Source organism: Watersipora subatra, chromosome 1 (genome assembly GCF_963576615.1).
Source record: "Watersipora subatra chromosome 1, tzWatSuba1.1, whole genome shotgun sequence".
Taxonomy (NCBI): domain Eukaryota; kingdom Metazoa; phylum Bryozoa; class Gymnolaemata; order Cheilostomatida; family Watersiporidae; genus Watersipora; species Watersipora subatra.
Window position 1 is genome coordinate 39,482,598 of NC_088708.1, and position 20,133 is coordinate 39,502,730.

The 20,133-nt window shown below is 35.9% G+C and overlaps 2 protein-coding genes across 3 annotated transcripts; one reads left to right on the forward strand and one right to left on the reverse strand.

The window, feature by feature from the left end:
* Window positions 1-156: 156 nt before the first annotated feature.
* On the forward strand, window positions 157-13,045 carry LOC137405839 (G protein pathway suppressor 2-like). 2 transcript variants are annotated; one of them, XM_068092260.1, is made up of 8 exons: window positions 157-391; window positions 3,531-3,668; window positions 5,284-5,484; window positions 5,789-5,896; window positions 6,077-6,242; window positions 7,048-7,119; window positions 11,358-11,516; window positions 12,643-13,045. In XM_068092260.1, the coding sequence occupies exons 1-7, from the start codon at window positions 293-295 to the stop codon at window positions 11,504-11,506; spliced, it is 933 nt and encodes a 310-aa protein (XP_067948361.1). In that variant the 5' UTR covers window positions 157-292; the 3' UTR covers window positions 11,507-11,516; window positions 12,643-13,045. The 2 variants fall into 2 exon arrangements, with proteins under 2 accessions (XP_067948361.1, XP_067948371.1); XM_068092270.1 differs by having other exon boundaries at window positions 12,648-13,045.
* Window positions 13,046-17,434: 4,389 nt separating this feature from the next.
* On the reverse strand, window positions 17,435-18,118 carry LOC137387453 (uncharacterized). The gene has a single exon (XM_068073883.1). The coding sequence runs from the start codon at window positions 18,116-18,118 to the stop codon at window positions 17,435-17,437; it is 684 nt and encodes a 227-aa protein (XP_067929984.1).
* Between the last annotated feature and the right edge of the window lie 2,015 nt (window positions 18,119-20,133).

Here is a 20,133-nt window from a genome sequence, read left to right on the forward strand (position 1 = left end):
TCTGACTAATACGGTATAATCTCTTTATATTATACTTGCGCATACTTTTCTAAGCGCTTGCTAGTTTTCACCGGCCTAAGTCTACACAAAAGCAAATGACTTGTGGACGCTGGTCGGATCTCAGCTGAATGCAGCGAGTGCGTATTTGTCCGTTTATACACAACCTAGTTATGGCGGAACATAATCGAGCGTACTTAAAACGGAAGCTCTTCAAAGAAGTCCGCATCTCAGCTTTGGAAACTTCATCCAAACAAAAATCTTGATATTATTTGCTTGGTTATTACAAACAACAATGCCTGCTCTAATAGAAAGAAGAAAGATGACTCGTACAACGTACCAGGCTCTTAAGCGCCATATTCTCCGTGACAGAGAAAAAAGAAAACAGGAACACGTACGAGTTTCTATTTTGCAATTAAATATATAGTATATATATAACTATCTAAATGAAGCTATTAGTTAATGAAATGTTTATTGTTAATTAATCTGCCGTGTTGTATAAATGGTATGCGTAGATATTTTAAGTTATAACAAGTGGGATGTACAAAGTTTGTTTTTTAGACATTTCTCTGATGCCAAAAGTTGGGTGAAAAAGCTAGCATAGCTATAGCAAGGTTGTATTTGTACACTCTTAGTATATTTTTATTTTGCATACTTTTATGAGATAAAGGCTTTCGTAAGCACAATAAAAAATAATCACATTAAAATTGAAATGTGTACTGTTGAAATATATATCCGTGCTCATATCTGTTACATATCTACCTGTATTTAACTCTATACTTTACGTTAGCTTGTATCGCCGAACTATTTCAAGTTGTAGGCTGTTCAATCTAGTTGTTTTGTATCTATGACCAGTAGAGTTGCGGCTCCCATCTGCAGATGGCAAAATTACACGACAAGCTCATTTAGGGAGTTTGCTAAAAATCGTGATTTAGTTTTCAAGTATGAGAATTTAGTCTTTCTCTCTTATTTCTCTGTCGCTCCTCTTTGCTGATGATGGGATACAAACTATTCATTTATATGCGCAATTTGATAGCCTCTCATGTCTGTAAACTCACACGTTGATGAGCTCATTCGGGTGACCTTGGCGGGTTTTTGGTTATGGATTAAAAGTATCATCCCATGTGCAAACGTATCATTCCATTTGCTGACAATCCATTTGCTGAGTAATCTGTTGTTTTAGTCTTTACCATTGTTTGGTGCCATCTGCATCATGTTTGCACTTATTCATGACCGTTGTTGTGTCTCAGATATTTCTTTAACCCCCCTCCCCGCTATGGAGTTGTGGCTGATGCTACTTACAGCAAGCCATTTAGCCATCATTATTACCCTAGGACACTTAAGTATTTGCGGCATCTAACTTTCGCGTTTTCGCGGAGTCATCATCACGCGAAAAATTCATGCGCGAAACTAAACTATCATAACGAACTAGCGAAAATTCGAAATTAAATAGCTATGTTCTACACAGGCCTGTATTCACTGGTTGCAAGTTGGGGGCTAATGTTAGACGACTAGTTATGAACATCTGGGGTGTGGAGAAGGAGGGGGGGGTGCTGTAAGCTCCCAACAGGTTTCTCTTATGTAAGGCCTCAGCCGGGCCTCTCACGTGAAGTTTTAAAAAATTTTATTGGCAAGTATCAACATTTTTCTATTTTTTGAGATTTGCTTTGTTTTAGCTGATGTGACTGACAAAACGTTTTAAAATTAAAACAGGCAAAACTTGTATGCAGTTAAAAAGCTCAGAAAGAAGACATCTTTTTTTTTAAGCGTTTTAACAAAGACCATTTTTGCCGATTTTATTTCAAGTTCATTAAGTAGGATATGGGCAAGCAGATGTTTGCTAAAACTTGATATTTTGCAAACCTTTATAAAAGTCGTTAACAAGAATATTTTGCCGCTGATGAAGATAATAATGACGCCTAAGAACTACTAAAAGTTGATGTTTGTATCAATGGCTTCGAATAAAGTGATATTCTACAGCGATAAAAACCTTTCTATAGCCGTTGGACTATGAAATTCCTAAAAAGTTGGGGCGTCTTAGCCGGCCAGCTGTCCAAGGGAATACGGCCCTGTAGTTCATTGATATCCACAACAAAATCGTGATATTAGAAATGCAGATAATTTTGTGTGTGATTGAGCTCATTGGGAAATTTCTAGTAAATTCGTTAATACACCGAATGAGCAGCATGGCAAAGCAAATTAAGATAACAATTTTTTTTGGAAAAGCCAAGACAAACGAAGAAGATGATGATATCAGTTTAGTCACCGAATTTGTAACTGATGAGGATGAAAGTCTGGTAGGTGAAGTCATACAATTAAATAATACTTATTGTAGTGATGAATTTTACTGCCAACCAAAAACTATAACAACCCTCACCAGGTCCAACCATGTTATACAGTTCTGGTTGTGATGTTGGTTGTTATCTATTTTCTTTTTTATGAGACATGTACTGTATTTGATTTTTTTTAAATTTGAAATATTGTGAACTCAAAACGTGCCATGGCCATCGCTTGCTATAAATACTTGAGATCTAATATTGGTACTATATCGGTCACGACGGAAAGGACCGAGACGTCATTGATAGTCCAAGAAACAAATGGCAGCAAGCGATCACGTTGAATTATCGATTTCTGCCATACATTTATACCTGCGGGTTACAAATACAAACTAGTCGCAAATATAAAAACTTTTTTTACTAGAGGACCGGACCTGAGGAATCTAATTTGTTTGTTCCACTGTATTTATTTTCACATCACTATATTTTCGCACTCATCAGAGCTGCGAAAATAAGTTGCAGCGAAATTTTACTCTGTGTGCTACTCACGAAACTAAATACTAGCGAAATATAAGTGTCCTAGGGTAGTTGCTTTTACTGAAGAGTTGTTGATTATGAGGTTTAGTTTGGTAGTAAAATAAACCATTAGAGGACATTTGAACAAGCGGAACCTAAATGATACTCACCTTCATGGCTTGCCATGTCAGTCAAGTATGTACCAAAACTTACAGTCCCATTCAAATTATTTGCTGATGGAGGCCTAGGCAATTCAAAAAAGCTTGCAAGTAATCCTATAGTTTATGCTTACTAGTAAAAGTGATCGACTTATGGCAGATGTAAGCATTTTTTGTCGTGCCTAAGTTACTCATCGCTTTGATTGCTTTCTAATATGCCATCTGCTTTTGTCATGCTCTTGAGTAAATCAGTTTTTGATAATATAGGCTTTGCCCATATGATGAGTAAAGCAACAAATCGATGCCAAAGTTTTTATTTACTGATTAGTTGCTGCTTTTTATCAGCCCTAATTTTATGCAGTTGACCTTGGGCTAAGTTATAGCTTGAGTGTACTGCTGTCATTTTTGACCAACTTTAATTCTCAAGTCCCTTTGCTGTTTTATTTTACGAAGAAATGAGATTTGATTTCTAGGCTTACGTTGTTGTTCTATGGCTGAAACTTTTTATAATATGCGGTTAATACTTATTCTTTTCAAGGGATTTAAATAGAGCTTAAAAACATGCTATACATTATTTTATCAGGAAGCCGATTTGGCTTTGGAAAGACAAAGAAAAGAAGCGGAGCGTAGAAAACGTTTAGAAAATGAAAATAAAAATTCTCTTCAGCAGACAAAAGATGAACTTGTTCGACTTGACAAGCAGCTCGAAGAACTCAAAAAGGTAAGCTGTGAGGGTCTAGTGTGTTTAGCTGAAGGCCATTGATCAAATTTTTATTGTAAAATAACAGATATCGATGAAGTCAATTTATTTACAAGGTAGGAAAAATCATGATTTTTTTCGAAAAAACAAAATTTATTCCATTTAAATCGATTTTTCAATTTTTATGATTCTCTTTGCGAAATTTGATTTTTTCACACAAGAATTGTATTGCACATCAGAATGCTGATGAACCCACCTTTCGGTATTGGTGACTTATGTGATTTACATTAATAATTTCTTATATTTCTTAAATTCAACAGTCACTTAAAATTATAATGTGCAAACTAGATGTAAGTTAGTGGAGCGGAGCAATAAGTAGTTTCACATAAAATGTACTGTGAAATATTTAAGGACATCCTTGCTTGATGCGATCGATGTGGTTGATCTTGCAAATTATAATTACCAGTTTGCCAGTTTCTTAATGCCTAGACAGTTTATTATTATCGATGAAATCAAAGGTGAAGAATAATTGTTAATGCTTGAACTTGAGATGGTTGCAGTAAAGTACCTCACAATGAATCTTGCTTTGAGGTTCACTAAATAAACTTGCCGGTCCCAGGCCTGTATTCCCTAGGGCGTTTGAGCCGCCCTGACTTTTTAGTGGTTTTCGGCGGCCAAGTACTAAGAACTGCAGTCTAAGCTCATTCACCTGGAATTTCCAACAACCAGTTTACTAGCTACTAGCGTTCTATATTGTCTCCGTGAGATCTCGCCAAATGAATAATCTTGTGAGACTTTGTTAAGACTTGGAAACTGAACTGTATTGCTTATAGTGGGGGTGTGAAGAAGACCCCAAACTTGCATTTTCCTTATCATATAAAACTTAATCAACATAAAATCAAGACATTGAGGAGGACCACTATGGGGCAGGCTCGTCTAAATAATCTTCTAATATTACACATATATAAAGATGTTGAAATGGATACAAAATCAGTTGTTCAAGATTTCTGCCATGGAAACATTGACAGAACAAGAGCTATTGCATCAAAGAAGTAACAGCTCTTGTTCTGTCAATTTCCCTTATAGAAATCTGTACTGTCATGAGTTTTATATAGTTCATTGAATAGAGAAAAAGTTTTGCTTACCATAAACAATATATTTCTGCAGATTTTGATCCTTACAATTGATTGCATTTATGCATACTTTGAATGTTGTTGATGCTTGAAAGGTCCAGAGCTTCGGGGTGCTGCCCCGAACCTCTTTGGGGGGCTTACACCGCCCCCAAACCCCCAGGTGTTCATAACCAGTCGCCTAACATTTGCCATCCCAACTTGCAACTCGGGATCACAGGCCTGGCCTGTCCTAACATCAACAGTCTATCTGTAGCGCTGTACTACACGTGCAGTCAATCATCTCCATCACACTTGCTGACAGAGGAGCGTTTACAGATTTGTTACACACGCATCAGTACAAGATTGTTTGTCAAGAAACACTGAATGTTGCTAACAAAATCATAAATATTAACATTTAAATGTTGTAAATCATTTATTTTTTCTACACAAGTACATATTATGAGAGTGATCTTTTTTACGCCCTTTACTGTAAGATCAAATTGTTTTCTGCTGATCGTTCAAAGGCAAAAAGCAAACTGTTTGCGCAGTTGAAACGGATACTGGAGAGTGAGAATACTAGGAAGGTGAATGAAAAGAAGCATGAAACACAACTTTATCCTTCAGCCAGTCAGAGTGGACACGCCAATCCTCATTTTCTCAGCGGTACTGGACACATGGGTCGGCCGGTCATGTTTAAACCCACACTGCATTCTTCAATGCCTCGGGTATTTTCAATTTAATGGTTCTTGTTTTGTCTTCTTTACATAGTGTTCATTTTCTATGGAAAGTTGGCGAGCACGTATTTATTATTTCCCTATTCTGTTGGGCTGTGGATGACATAGCGAAAAGGGACTGTTATTTTACAATTCATTGAGCTTTTTTAGTTAGTTTTACTTGTCTAGGTTGATGATCAAACAGGCTATGAGCACAGCTTACGTTGCAATTTTTTGTGAACCAGGATATTTATTGTTAGGAAAAAATGTTAAAAATGGTGCTCCAGAGTATTATCCTTCAATTTTATTTTCGCAGCAAAATGCACCAGTTCATGCAACTGCTTCTGGAACACCTCAAAAACGACAGAGAAGTATCTCACCCACCCCGAATCCAGCCATGTCCGGTGTCTTCTCCTTTCATCCTGTAAGCTGTCAAAGAAAGTATCTTACAGTGTGCTACATCTTTAACAACACCTAGTTAATTTAGTCCCAGACACACCTATGCTCATACAATTGCTGTTTTAAGTAAATGTTCTGTACTAATCATGTGACATCACCACCCATAACTTTCCATTGTCTCAAAGCGTCCGCTGTCTACATACAGGGGAATCAGCCTGTCAGCATGTATGGCAGCAGCAAGTACAGTAGCACCCAGGATGGGTACACAGGCTATTCGGCCCACAGCCAAACAAAGCCAACTGATAGTCACTCCCATGCAAAGCTGCTTGACCAATCACAGATACACACCTCAACAGCCGATAATTATCATTGTATGTAGTACTTTCATTTTTGCTGCTTCGCTGTGGCTTTCTGAAATACACTCTTACATCTGTGTACTGCTAAAATACTCTAGTTTCCTGTAGTATACTCCTCTATCTGTGTACAGCTAATAATAATACTGTAGTTTTTATAGTATGCTTCTATATCTGTGTACTGCTATAATGCTGTAGTTTTCTGTAGTATGCTCCTATATCTGTGTACTGCTATAATGCTGTAGTTTTCTGTAGTATGCTCCTATATCTGTGTACTGCTATAATACTGTAGTTTACTGTAGTATACTCCTATATCTGTGTACTGCTATAATACTGTAGTTTTCTGTAGTATGCTCTTATATCTGTGTACTGCTATAATACTGTAGTTTACTGTAGAATGCTCCTATATCTGTGTACTGCTATAATACTGTAGTTTACTGTAGTATACTCCTATATCTGTGTACTGCTATAATACTGTAGTTTTCTGTAGTATGCTCTTATATCTGTGTACTGCTATAATACTGTAGTTTTTATAGTATACTCCTATATCTGTGTACTGCTATAATGCTGTAGTTTTCTGTAGTATGCTCCTATATCTGTGTACTGCTATAATACTGTAGTTTACTGTAGTATACTCCTATATCTGTGTACTGCTATAATTATACTGTAGCAATACTAACAAGCGTCTTATACTAATAAGTTTTTGTGTATTGTCATACTACATACAGTACAATTATGTACCACCTGCTGATGGTTTATAAACCACTTTCATACAATTAATAGACCATCCATTGACCTAGTTAGGTTCATTCTCTTATTTTAGCTCATCAGATGCTTCAGCCAAACATTGATGAGCAGACAACTTCTCAACGAATATCAACCAGTACAGTCAAAGGTAGGCGTATATATTAGGTTACACGTTTACGTTACATCATACACAACCATAGTTACCGTGAAACCTCTAATTGAATGCCATGGCGCCTTATTTTTCAATCCTTCATCTGTAGTGGGCCAGTTGGAGGTGGCGTTAAAATAGAGGTTGGCGGTGTATTATTCAAATGGCTAGTCAGAATTTTCGGAAGATAAATTTAGCTCTATTACAGGCGAAGCGAATGCCGCCTATACTTTGCTCTCTTTTTCCGGTAGAGGGTTATTAAACCTTTTAGATGCAATAAATCTACTAACTTACCTCCAACTTGTCAAAGAGATCTTAATAAATGTGCATCGAGTAACATAAATATATCTACCGGTTGATATCTATTGTTCGCAATTGACCTGCGATGATATTATAGCCTGTGTCCTTCTTTGCAATTTGTTGGATTTTCAATTTTTATTTCATTCTCCATTTGAAGACGTATTTCTATTTTACATCTATACTAGCTGTGCTAACATCTATACTGGCTGTGCTATATATATATACTGGCTGTGCTAACCGGCTTGCCCGGGTAATAAAAAAGTCTTTGGTCGGCAAATGGATTTGTATTTAACATATAATAACATTTGCCATTCTAACTTTCAAACTGCATCTCATGAGAAAGTTTTCATGGATAGCCTCTGATGGAACAGTAACTTTTTAATACACACACACACACACTTCTATGCAAGAATTATTATTATTAATTCAACATAGTCAGGATTTTTATTCTGTTTTCTCAGTTCGTATTAATTGTATCATTACCGAATGATCTTTTATTGTAATCGTAGCAAAACAGATTTAATTTAGCTATTACATGTACTTGCTAATTATCTCACATTTATATCTAAACCCTTTTATAATTGTTTTATTTTTTTAGTTTATTTGACCTGCACGAAACATTTTCCTCATGATATGAAGTTTGAACGTTACAGTTGTTTGACAAAGTTTAAAAACTTTTACAGTTGTTTTTATTTTCTTTTAAATTATTTCAACTACACCAAACGATGTTTTCTCAGTTCATATTAATTGTATCATTACCGAATCATATTTTATTGTAATCATAGCAAAACAGACTTAATTTAGCTATTACGTATTAATTATTTCACATTTACATCTAAACCCTTTTATAGTGGTTTTATTTTTTCCAATTTATTTCATCTGCACAAAACATTTTCCTCATGATATGAAGTTTGAAAGTTACAGTTGTTTGACAAAGTTTGAAAATCCTCACAGTTGTTTTTTATTTTTTCTTTTAATTTATTTCATCTACACAAAACACTACAAAAACAACTACACAATGCGATACTGGTGCAAATGTAAAAATTAGATATCGTACTGTCTTTGTATGACCGAACGGAGAAAGAATGTCGAAGCTCTTCCCATAAATGTCCGCAAGAGAAGAATTGGCCTTAACCCCATATATAGTAATCGAACATTACGGAAAAAAATTGCTTAACAGGCGTATTGCTAAAATAATTAGCGTATGGTTACGGTATATTGAATATGATAACGCATTGAATAGAAATTTCCTAATAGGGGCATCGTAACACGTGGGCGTAATGCTAAAATAATAGCTATAGCTGGACAATCAAAATGACGAATACGCATACTACCAATTTTGAGAAATATATACAGGAAACTCGGATAACTCAAACTTCACAGGACCGAGCGAAAGCGTTCGAGTTATCAGAGCGTTCAATTTATTAGAGCACTGTCACAAGTGCATGTATTTATTAGTAGATATGAGTACATACACAAACTATATATAAATCAAATGCGTGGATGGCTTGTTGCAAATTTAAGGGCTTCTCATGTAAAGTTAGAAAAAAGTTTCATCAGAAAGTATAGATATTTTCCTATCACTTGAGAATGTTTGTTGTTTTAGGTGATGCGACTGCCAGGACGTTTTCCGATTAAAATTGGCAAAACTTGTTCGCTGTTGAAACGCTCAGAAAAAGAGATCTTTTTCTTTTGAGCGTTTTAATCAAGTTCAACTTTGCTGATTTTTCTTCAAGTTTTTTCGAAGGATATCTCGGTTTTCCTTGCTTTCGAAGGGACATTGCAATGCGGATGTTTGTTAAAATTTGATTTTTGCAAACCTTTAGAAAAGTCGTTAACAAAAATATTTTCCCGATGATAGTGATAACGATGCCTAAGAACTACTAGAAGTTGATGTTTATCTCTATGGCTTTGAATAAGGTGATATTCTCAAGTGATAACAACCGTCTCGGTAGCCATTGGGCAAAAAACTGTGCGAGTTGACGATGTTAAGGTCGATTTATCTAAAGCAATTTATCATTACTTGGGAACGGACCAAACAAATCCACTGGAGTTAACCATGTGTTCACGCTATCTGTGGGCGAGTTATCCGAGTTTGACTGTATATAGGTTTAGCAATGTTGCATTAAAGCTCATTGCACTCATTGAGATGTTTGCTACAGTTTGCAGTCGACACTAACTTTTTATGCGCAATAGAAGTGGAGTTATGAGCATCGATCCATTGTAAGCCGAGTTTATATAACCGCCAGGATGCCAGTAAATAACATGCTATAAATCTGCATATTTATAAGTTATACAATGATAATCTATCAAATGATACAAATACACTGTATGTATTGGTGAACAAGCGACATAAACAAACCATACTTATATTACACTCAGAAACAAAATTTAATGTTTTTTAAAACAAAAATATTTTCATTATTTGCTCGAATAGCTGCGTTCGGGTTATTGCCCAATACCTTCCACAATATCTTCTGACCTCAACTCTTCTTCTGCACTGCTGAATTAGTCGATATTAGCATTCAAACAATTTTTGGCAGACCAAAACCTTTACGCCCTGCATTTAGCACAAAAGTTTGATCACCAGCTGTAACCTTTGGCCCAAAACGTTTTTATATGCTCGAAATATTAAGGCCTCATTAAACAAGGAACTACTATTAGCCTGAGACCTGACTAATTATTTCTATTGTGTTGCTTTCAAAGTTCATCTACTATCGTAAATTTAAACTGTTTTTTATATAGGTACATGTACTTGGCAGTTCTAAGACTGCATTAAACAAGGAACTACTATAAGCCTGACATTGTTACTGATTATCTCTGTGGGGTTGTCTTCAAATTTTTAACGGAAAAAAAAGTGAAAAGCTTTGGAGCTGGACAACGAGAGATTTGATTGCTATTAATGTAAACGATTCATTATTAAGATGAGTTTGTGGACATTCTTCTACTGATCACTTGATATGATGGGTTGATAAAACTCAAAGATAGTCAAAGTGGCAGGCAAGTGGAGGTTGCGTTCAAATAGAGGGTGGCGCTCTATTTTTCAACCCTTCTTTCGTAGTGGCGGTCAAATAGAGGTGGTGTTCAAATAGGGGTGGTATTTAATTAGAGGTTTCACAGTAGTTGAGTTTAGATGCCAAGTGTAGACTGGAGCATGTGAGGGAATTTGTTTTACCAATGCATTGCTAAGCAGTATGATCGTCATGGTAGTCTTACACTAGCGAAACCATCTCGGACACAAATATGTAGTCTCCATGTGCAACCATTGACTCACATCAGCTAATACAACTATAGCACATCTACTAACCACTCTGACTCACATCAGCTAATACAGCTATAGTACATCTACTAACCACTCTGACTCACATCAGCTAATACAGCTATAGTACATCTACTAACCACTCTGACTCACATCAGCCGATACAACTATAGTACATCTACTAACCACACTGACTCACATCAGCTAATACAGCTATAGTACATCTACTAACCACTCTGACTCACATCAGCTAATACAGCTATAGTACATCTACTAACCACTCTGACTCACATCAGCTAATACAACTATAGCACATCTACTAACCACACTGACTCACATCAGCTGATACAACTATAGTACATCTACTAACCACTCTGACTCACATCAGCTAATACAGCTATAGTACATCTACTAACCACTCTGACTCACATCAGCTAATACAACTATAGTACATCTACTAACCACTCTGACTCACATCAGCTGATACAACTATAGTACATCTACTAACCACTCTGACTCACATCAGCTAATACAACTATAGTACATCTACTAACCACTCTGACTCACATCAGCTGATACAACTATAGTACATCTACTAACCACTCTGACTCACATCAGCTGTTATAGCCTGATATCTTACTGACCCCTTCCTCTGTTCCAAATACATGTATTCTTACAGGGAGCATTGTCACAGGCTATGCAATGCATCCTAACAACTCAGCCCATCAGGCACCAAGAGGAAGGCTGCCACCAGTGCGAGGATCCGCTCCTCAGTTGCCTCCTGGCAAGTCTATGTATCAGCGAGATAGCATGCCATACTATAACTGAGTTTGACCAGGTGTGATGTGATGGGGCTGAAATTTGTGTTCTTGTTCAATTTTAAAACAAGATAAAATTTGTCATATGCATGCATGGTTTTTAAACATAACTCGAATTTTAAAAGTAAAATATTTTACATATTTTAGAGTTTTTTGACAATATATTTTATGCGATGTTCTGAAGCTGGCTATTTCATGATATCAGCAGGTGACTTGTTTGAAATTATTCATCATCTTCTGTAAGAATAACAATAAAATATATAATTAATTGCTATAAAACAATTGTGAATGGACGGATAAAGAGACATCAGTTGTTATATGTATAGGAAATAAAAAATCTCTCAGTTGGATTATGTTTGCTGTTCTTAACAATTTCATCTGATAAATGAAGTGTTTCACTAGCCACGGCTTTAGTTGCGGCTGGTAAAAAATAACATGTACAAGTTGCACATACAATTCCAGATTCTCCTGACGGAGTAAATGACAAGTAAGACATGTGCTAAAAGTATAGAAAAATAATATATTTAAAAGGTAATTCATCAACATCACTGATGTTTGGAAGTACAAATCATTCAAATCTAAAGAACTTTAATAAGTGGTTTGTGTAAAATTTAATAGGAGGTAAACACAGACCTTGTGAGATAATGTGAATTTACTATAAAAACTGCTACCTTATTAACATCTAACGACATTACTGCTAGGCTCTGTCATTAAAAGTTGTCTTACCTTGACAGAAAATTGGGTTTTCACTAAAATTGTTCTCTCATTCTTTATTGATTGTAAATAATTCTTAAACCTTTTGCAACATGGTTTTAATATGATCATCGTTATAATAAAACTTTCATACATGTGTAGTAACCTTCATACATTCGCATGTAAACAGCTTAGAGATGCTTTGTAGCACTGGTTACTCAACCTGAGATTGTCATGTCATTCATTATCCGTGTAAACGCATCATTGTCTTTTTCACCATTATTTATTGTCTCTATGGTAAAAAAATGCTCGTAATTGCTGACTCCATTAAAACTTAAATTATAAATTGACCATGGTAGGTAGGTAGGTAGATGCCATGGTAGGTAAAGAATACAGTACATAGATTTGCTAACCAATATGTGGTCAAACTTGACGAATCATTGTTCTTTGTAGTATAGCTGGCATCGGCAGACTAATCAAATAGGATGGAGCTAAGGCTCTACACCCATGCCATAGTTCAATCTAATTATTAAATGGTTGTACTTAAGATTGTAATATTTTGTAATACTTACTGCTGTTTCTGTTAGCATTTTTAAACATATAGATAGTTTTGATATGTATGGTCAATACTGGCTAATAACTCACTCTTTATCTTTGTACATATATATAGGGTAACAGAAAAATAGTTGTTAGCCTCGCTAATTTTATTCTGCTGTTGAAGATTTTTAATGTTCTGCCAAAGGATTGGTGCCAGATATGTAAACATAATTGGTATTAATGTCTATCATCATGAATATGTTATTTGTAGTTGTCCTCTTCATGTATCACTTGTGTAAATAGTCAGAAATCAAACCTACTCATATATATATGCTTAGTTTTCATCGCTGCAGCTTCTCTCAATACGCTGCAAGCTATTAAAATATAAAGAGCTAAAAGAAGATGAGAACCAAATTCATGTTATGGTTGTTTAGTCAGAACTGTCTTGTTCGTATTGTTGAATATCTGTGTCTTTCAATGGCTACTACAGGTGCAACAATAGTTTCCAATGTAAATATTGCACTTTACATAATAAATGAAGTAGCGGACATAATACAGAGGAAAAAATATCTCTATATCTGTGAATTAGCAAGTTAATCTGGAGATTGCAATAACTGCTAATAGTAAGTGAAACCCCGTAGATATGCTATAATTTTAGACAAGTAATAATGATATAATAATAAGTTTACTGAAGAAAAAACGTTTCCATTACCGTTTCTTTTTATATTTAATACTGCAGTCTTTCATACACCATGTATTATCACTGCTTAGTTTTCAAACACATAGATCTCTCACAATTAAAAAATTATGAATGTCCTTAATATTTTATTATTATCTGACATTATTGAATATCCTCATATTTTTTACCATTAAATAAAATTTCTCATCATCTTTTTTATCATCAATAATACTTAACCTTTCCCTTACAAATATTATATCTCCTTCTACAGGTTCATGTCCAATATCAACTGCTATGAGCTCAAAAGTTCAACTCAATAACGTAGTAAGACAACTCCTTTTCTGTAAAATTAGTGTATACGAGTTATCAGATGTAAAATTCACCTTCTACATATGAGAAAGTTTCCTCTTCCGCTATTGTTAAGAGAGTAAGATGAAACTTTGGCAAATTTGGTTTGAAGTGGAATATCCCTGACGCATTTCTAATATCTTCTTTAAACTGGTGATGATCATCTGTCTCTCCACTCTGCCCATGGTAGACATCCGTCTCTCCACTCTGTCTACGATAGACATCTGTCTCTTCACTCTGCCCATGGTACATATCTGTCTCTAAACTCTGTCTATGATAGACATATGTCTCTCCACTCTGTCTATGATAGACATCTGTCTCTCCACTCTGTCTATGATAGACATCTGTCTCTCCACTCTGCCCATGGTAGATATCTGTCTCTCCGCTCTGTCTATGGTAGACATCTGTCTCTCCGCTCTGTCTATGGTAGACATCTGTCTCTCCACTCTGTCTATGATAGACATCTGTCTCTCCACTCTGCCCATGGTAGACGTCTGTCTCTCCGCTCTGCCCATGGTAGACATCTGTCTGGCAGCATGAATACTTGACTATGTATGTGTAGACTACATTTCCATCAACCAGTACCACCTTTAACCATCAGCACAAAGTTATATTTAATACATATTTGATACGTTTACTACGGTGCGACAGTTCTTTTATGACAGGAGTTGTACACTGTGGTATTAATATTTATAATTAAAGGAATATTGGTTATACTAGTTTATCAATTTTATACAAAACTTGAACTTGGTAAAAGGTCAGTGTTTTTTATCTAGCATGCTGTCTCCATGTGGTGATAAGCTGCTGCTAATCTGTATAATGTGAAGCGTAAACATAAGCCAAGGTAATCCTCAATATCAACTAAAGTTTAGGCTGATGCTGTATCTAAATACCGTCTTTGTAAATACTGACCTTGACCTTACAGCATTTATGAAAGGCCAACCTAAAGAAATTATGCAACTCTCTAACATGTCTCTGATAATCTCGGACTAAACCAACTTGATAGAATATCTATCTTGTTGATTTCTGAAACATCCCCGTCAGGATACATGTGCAGTAGGTTAGAAAATCTTATACATGGGATAGCCTAAGTTTTATTGTTACTCTGGTTGCAGTGTAGTTTTATTGAAAGTCCGTGCCCGACCACCCATACCATCCAAACATTTCAGCTACAGTATTTTAGCCCAATCTGTTTGGTCTGTTTGATACAAGACTCAAATACATGTTTGATAGGTTTTTCTTTTTGAGTGTGTTTGCTTTCTAGCAATATACAAGCTCTAACCAGTCTGACCAATTATCTACAAACTCTAACGGTCTAACCAGTCTGTAGATAATTGGAGTTATTGGCACCTTCGGTGGAGAGATGTGTTTTGCTCATTCTCTTTTATGCATGCAGGCTGGACAGAGTGTATTGCTATCAAGTAAGTTTAAGGAAGCTGTCCACTTGTTACAGCAAGTGCAGATAACTTTGACAATATAGTGATAAACTTTGACAATATAGAGAGCTTTGCTCCTAAACACGCGTAGAATAATAACCTTTTGCGCTCAGCTAGCTAGACAAATTATTTGATTTCTCAACCGTTCAGTTTTAAAGCTGATCAAGAGATGTTTACAACACATTTTAGACTAGTGAATTTGGACTCATAGTTGACCTTATCAATCGACCGGAATGGAAAAAACACCCGACGTCACTGCTGGGCTGTGCTACAGTGAAAATATGTTTGTCTCTGAGTTTATATGATTAACAGCTAGAAAGAATCAATATTAACAATTGATTCCTGAGTTCATTCAGGATTGTTATTTGGTATAATTATGATCAACACACGTTGCAAGGTTTAAAGAAGAATTTGATAATTGGACTGTTTCTTGTTATTATTTAAAAAATAAATCAAATTATCTTTGGTATGATAAAAGATTTATAACTAGAAACAGCTTGAAAGGAGATGCAAGTAAACCTGTGAATTATAGGAACTATTTGTTCTTGATAAGACAACAGCCAGGCAGGAATCCTGGTTTCAGCAATGTCAAACTATTAGTAAAAAGATTTACTAAAAGAAGGAGATTTACCTTAAGGAGTTTTTTTAATGTTCTACTCTAGTTGATTCTCTCTATGCAGTGACGAGACAAAAACAAAGACGATGATAACTCTTAAAACACTATTTTATACTATAAAAACAAGATAACTTTTTAGCCAGTTTACACTGGTTCAAGCTCAACACGTTCTGTTTTCTGGTACAATTGCGATTACATGTACCAGAAGGTGGAATAGAGATGCCTTTTTGTTAATTTTGTCTATATATGAATACATGATCTATATACAAGTACATTGAGCTTGTTACATATAAATAAATCAGCAAGAATTTTATAAACTTGTTTGTACTTATTTCAAGTCTATTATAGCGCCTGTATCATTGGTGTTCTATTAAAATACACTGTATCAACCAATCTCATCAGCATGTAGTTCATTTGTAAATGCATGAATTTGGTTTACAATTGTTTAGCTAGTAATTTGACCTTCCAAATTTAACGAAGGCTTCTTTGTATTGAGAGGGGACTGTGTTGGAGCCTCCTAACAAGTAAATGAAATTCTGTCATAATGTAAAGGAAGGTGTTGTCGTGATGCTGCCTGTTTACTAAACTAATACTAGGAAATCTATATCAGATTTGTCTGCTTTTGAATCTACCTTCGAATCTAAGCAATCAACAAGGGTTTACGGTTAAACAAGAATTATTATTATTGGAGTAATAACAAGAAAACAAAATATACATTATCTGCTTCCAAAACAAGAAAGCAGTTTAAACTTATTTTTACGACAAACTTTGGGCTTTTCACCCAACGAATTGTTATCAGAATGTACCGGAGTTACAAGTGTTGTTGTTATTGTTCCTTTCTGTTCTCCATCGTCACAGCAAATAGATGACTCATCAGAAGTTTTCAACATCACAGGGCTGATAGTTTGAGTGTGACTTTCAGGAATCTCAGCACCAAAGTTTCTTTCTTCTACTAAACTTATAACTACAACATAGTTTATTAGATATGCTATAGCTTTAGACAGATAATAATGATATAATAATATGTTTACTGAAGAAAAACGTTTCCATTACCTTTTCTTTTTATATTTAATACTGCAGTCTTTCATACACCATGTATTATCACTGCTTAGTTTCAAACACATTATAGATCTTTAATTATTAAAACATTATGAGTGTCTTTAATATTATATTATTTCTGACATTATTGAATATCCTCATATTGCTTACCATTAAATCAACTTTTTCATCATCTTTTTTATCATCAATAATACTTAACTGTTCTCTTACAAATATTATATCTCCTTCTACAGGTTCATGGCCAATATAAATTGCTATGAGCTCACAAGTTCAACTCAATAACATAATAAGGCAACTCCTTTTCTGTAAAATTTGTGTATACGAGTTATCAGATATAAAACTCACTTTCTACGTTTGAGAAAGTTTCCTCTTCTGCTATTGTTGGGAGAGTAAGATAAAATTTTTGCAAATTTGGTTTGAAGTGGAATATTCCTGATGCATTTCTAATATCTTCTTTAAACTGGTGATAATCATCTGTCTCTCCACTCTGCCCATGGTAGATATCTGTTTCTCCACTCTGTCTACGATAGACATCTGTCTCTTCACTCTGTCTATGGTAGATATCTGTCTCTAAACTCTGTCTATGATAGAAATCTGTCTCTCCACTCTGCCTATGGTAGACATCTGTCTCTCCACTCTGTCTATGATAGACGTCTGTTTCTCCACTCTGCCTGTGATAGATATCTGTCTCTTCACTCTGCCCATGGTAGACATCTGTCTCTCCACTCTGCCCATGGTAGGTATCTGTCTCTCCACTCTGCCCATGGTAGACATCTGTCTCTCCACTCTGTCTATGATAGACGTCTGTTTCTCCACTCTGCCTGTGATAGATATCTGTCTCTTCACTCTGCCCATGGTAGACATCTGTCTCTCCACTCTGCCCATGGTAGGTATCTGTCTCTCCACTCTGCCCATGGTAGACATCTGTCTCTCCACTCTGTCTATGATAGACGTCTGTTTCTCCACTCTGCCTGTGATAGATATCTGTCTCTTCACTCTGCCCATGGTAGACATCTGTCTCTCCACTCTGCCCATGATAGGTATCTGTCTCTCCACTCTGCCCATGGTAGACATCTGTCTCTCCACTCTGTCTATGATAGACATCTGTCTCTTCACTCTGCTCATGGTAGACATCTGTCTCTCCACTCTGCCCATGGTAGACATCCGTCTCTCCATTTTGCCCATGGTAGACATCAGTCTCTCCACTCTATCTATGATAGACATCTGTCTTTCCACTCTGCTCATGGTAGACATCTGTCTCTACACTCTGTCTATAGTAGACGCCTGTCTCTCCACTCTGGCCATGATAGACATCTGTCTCTCCACTCTGCTCATGGTAGACATCTGTCTTTCCGCTCTGCCCATGGTAGACATCTGTCTCTCCACTCTGTCTATGGTAGACATCCGTCTCTCCCTTTTGCCCATGATAGACATCTGTCTTTCTGTTCCGCTCATGATCAACACCATTCTTGCCATTCCTCTTTGGACAGCCATCTTTCTCTCCATGCTGCTTATGACAGCAATGTCTCGTTCCGTTTTTCCCGCAACAGTTATCTGTCTCTCTAGTCTGCTCTCTACTGTAAATATACAAGCTAACAATGCATTGACTATTTAAGCAAAAGAGTTCAACCTTCTACCAACTGAAGTTATATTTTTAACTTATTTTTTTCAAACTCCAAGAATTATCTGTAACATTGTTTGTGCATTTGGTAATAGTGCAGTAGGAAGTCCAGCTAAAGGTGCACATCAATATCGTTGTGTTATATGAAACATCAATGACACAACGCAGACTAAATGGCTGACAGTGTCTTTCTAAAGTCTCATAAAGGGAGATACTTATTCTGATCATTACTATCTTTTTGTTACTATAAGAAAAAGTAAAGTAAACTTGCCTAATTATACACGTTATATTTCTTACTAGTCTCAAACTAGAAGGTTTACTGCAGTATTTGTTAGCTAGATAGTTTTATTAAATGTTTGACTTACCTCTGTTCGAAGAGGATAGGTGATAGCAGAATTCCAAAGAAGACAAGGTAAGGTATGACCTTGAAGACCTCCCAAAATGTCTCCCAATGACTAGGTATAATAATAACTAAAGAAATATAGTACAGCGTGTTGAGAATTTTCTCTGATCGCATCGTTCCTCAGCAATATTCAAAGAACGGTTTGAAGTTGATTGTTGACGCGGAGGGATGATGTCATAGCCCATTGTTAGAATTTGAAAATTGTTTTATAACCAATCAGCAATGTAATATTAGCTGCAATCTTACTAAAGATGCTTTGAACAAAGCCAACTTGATGTTTTTTCAGCCGAGTTCACCTTTAAATCAAGATATTTTGCCAATATAAAATATACGGCTAAAATATTGGAGTTGCCTGCTGTTGAATTGTTACTAATTTGAGCTCGCGGTTTTTATTTAGAAGGAAGTTAACGCCGATTTAAATGGCATATTGTTTAAAGGTTTCCTTTTTTATTGCTATATACTATATCATGGTAAAGGTGAAGGTCATCTGACACTCATGCTTCAGGGTACCGGCCTTCTTCTACCTAGATAGGAATTTATTTACCAGCTGTTTAGGTGATTGTGTGTATAATTGTACGTTGTGCCAAACGAGAAGTAAAGTCTCTCATTTTAACTACACAAAAAGTATTTTCTATAAATGTTCACCTAGTTTATGAAAAGCTTATACTTATATTGCAGATATACTGGAGTCGTTCGCACAGCAAGTGAAAATCACCACTGGCTGTGTCAACTAAAATAGCAAGAATAAGCGACTTAGTTAGATTGGTTTGTGAGAGTCAACCATGTTGGAGTTGTCCAACTTTTATTTCTGAACTAAAATGGCATGAACAACTGATGCGTTCAAAAAAACAAAGAAAGTAAAAACAAGTCATGCTTGTTCAAGCATGACTTTGTATAAAACATAGCATAGGAGTAATAAAACTCACTTTTATTTCTCCCACAAAACTACACAGTAACAATAACAATTAGAGATATATTCGTAGAAGATTTGTAACTCAAATTCTTTGTAGTACAAGTCGAACTGAAGACCAAACTGAGCTGGTAGTGTTCAGTCAGAGCGAGTGATGCACAGAATGTCTGCTTATCCCAATAGCACCTTCGCAAACTGCAAACTGCTCACCTAAAAGCTAGCAGCCACAGCCAGACTTTTCCCAAATTACATTACACCAGAATGCTATGGATCGGCCTAAAGACACAACCAGAGCCGTATGGCTTCACAGAGTCCGGCATCAAAAACAGGAAACC

Excerpts from the sequence above, each read along its gene's own strand:
- LOC137405839 (XM_068092260.1), top strand. The coding sequence starts at position 293 with ATGCCTGCTCTAATAGAAAGAAGAAAGATGACTCGTACAACGTACCAG. Across the intron at positions 392-3,530 it reads AAAAAAGAAAACAGGAACAC|GAAGCCGATTTGGCTTTGGA; the intron begins GTACGAGTTTCT and ends TTATTTTATCAG. Across the intron at positions 7,120-11,357 it reads ATCAACCAGTACAGTCAAAG|GGAGCATTGTCACAGGCTAT; the intron begins GTAGGCGTATAT and ends GTATTCTTACAG.
- LOC137387453 (XM_068073883.1), bottom strand. The coding sequence starts at position 18,118 with ATGTCTACCATGAGCAGAGTGGAAAGACAGATGTCTATCATAGATAGA.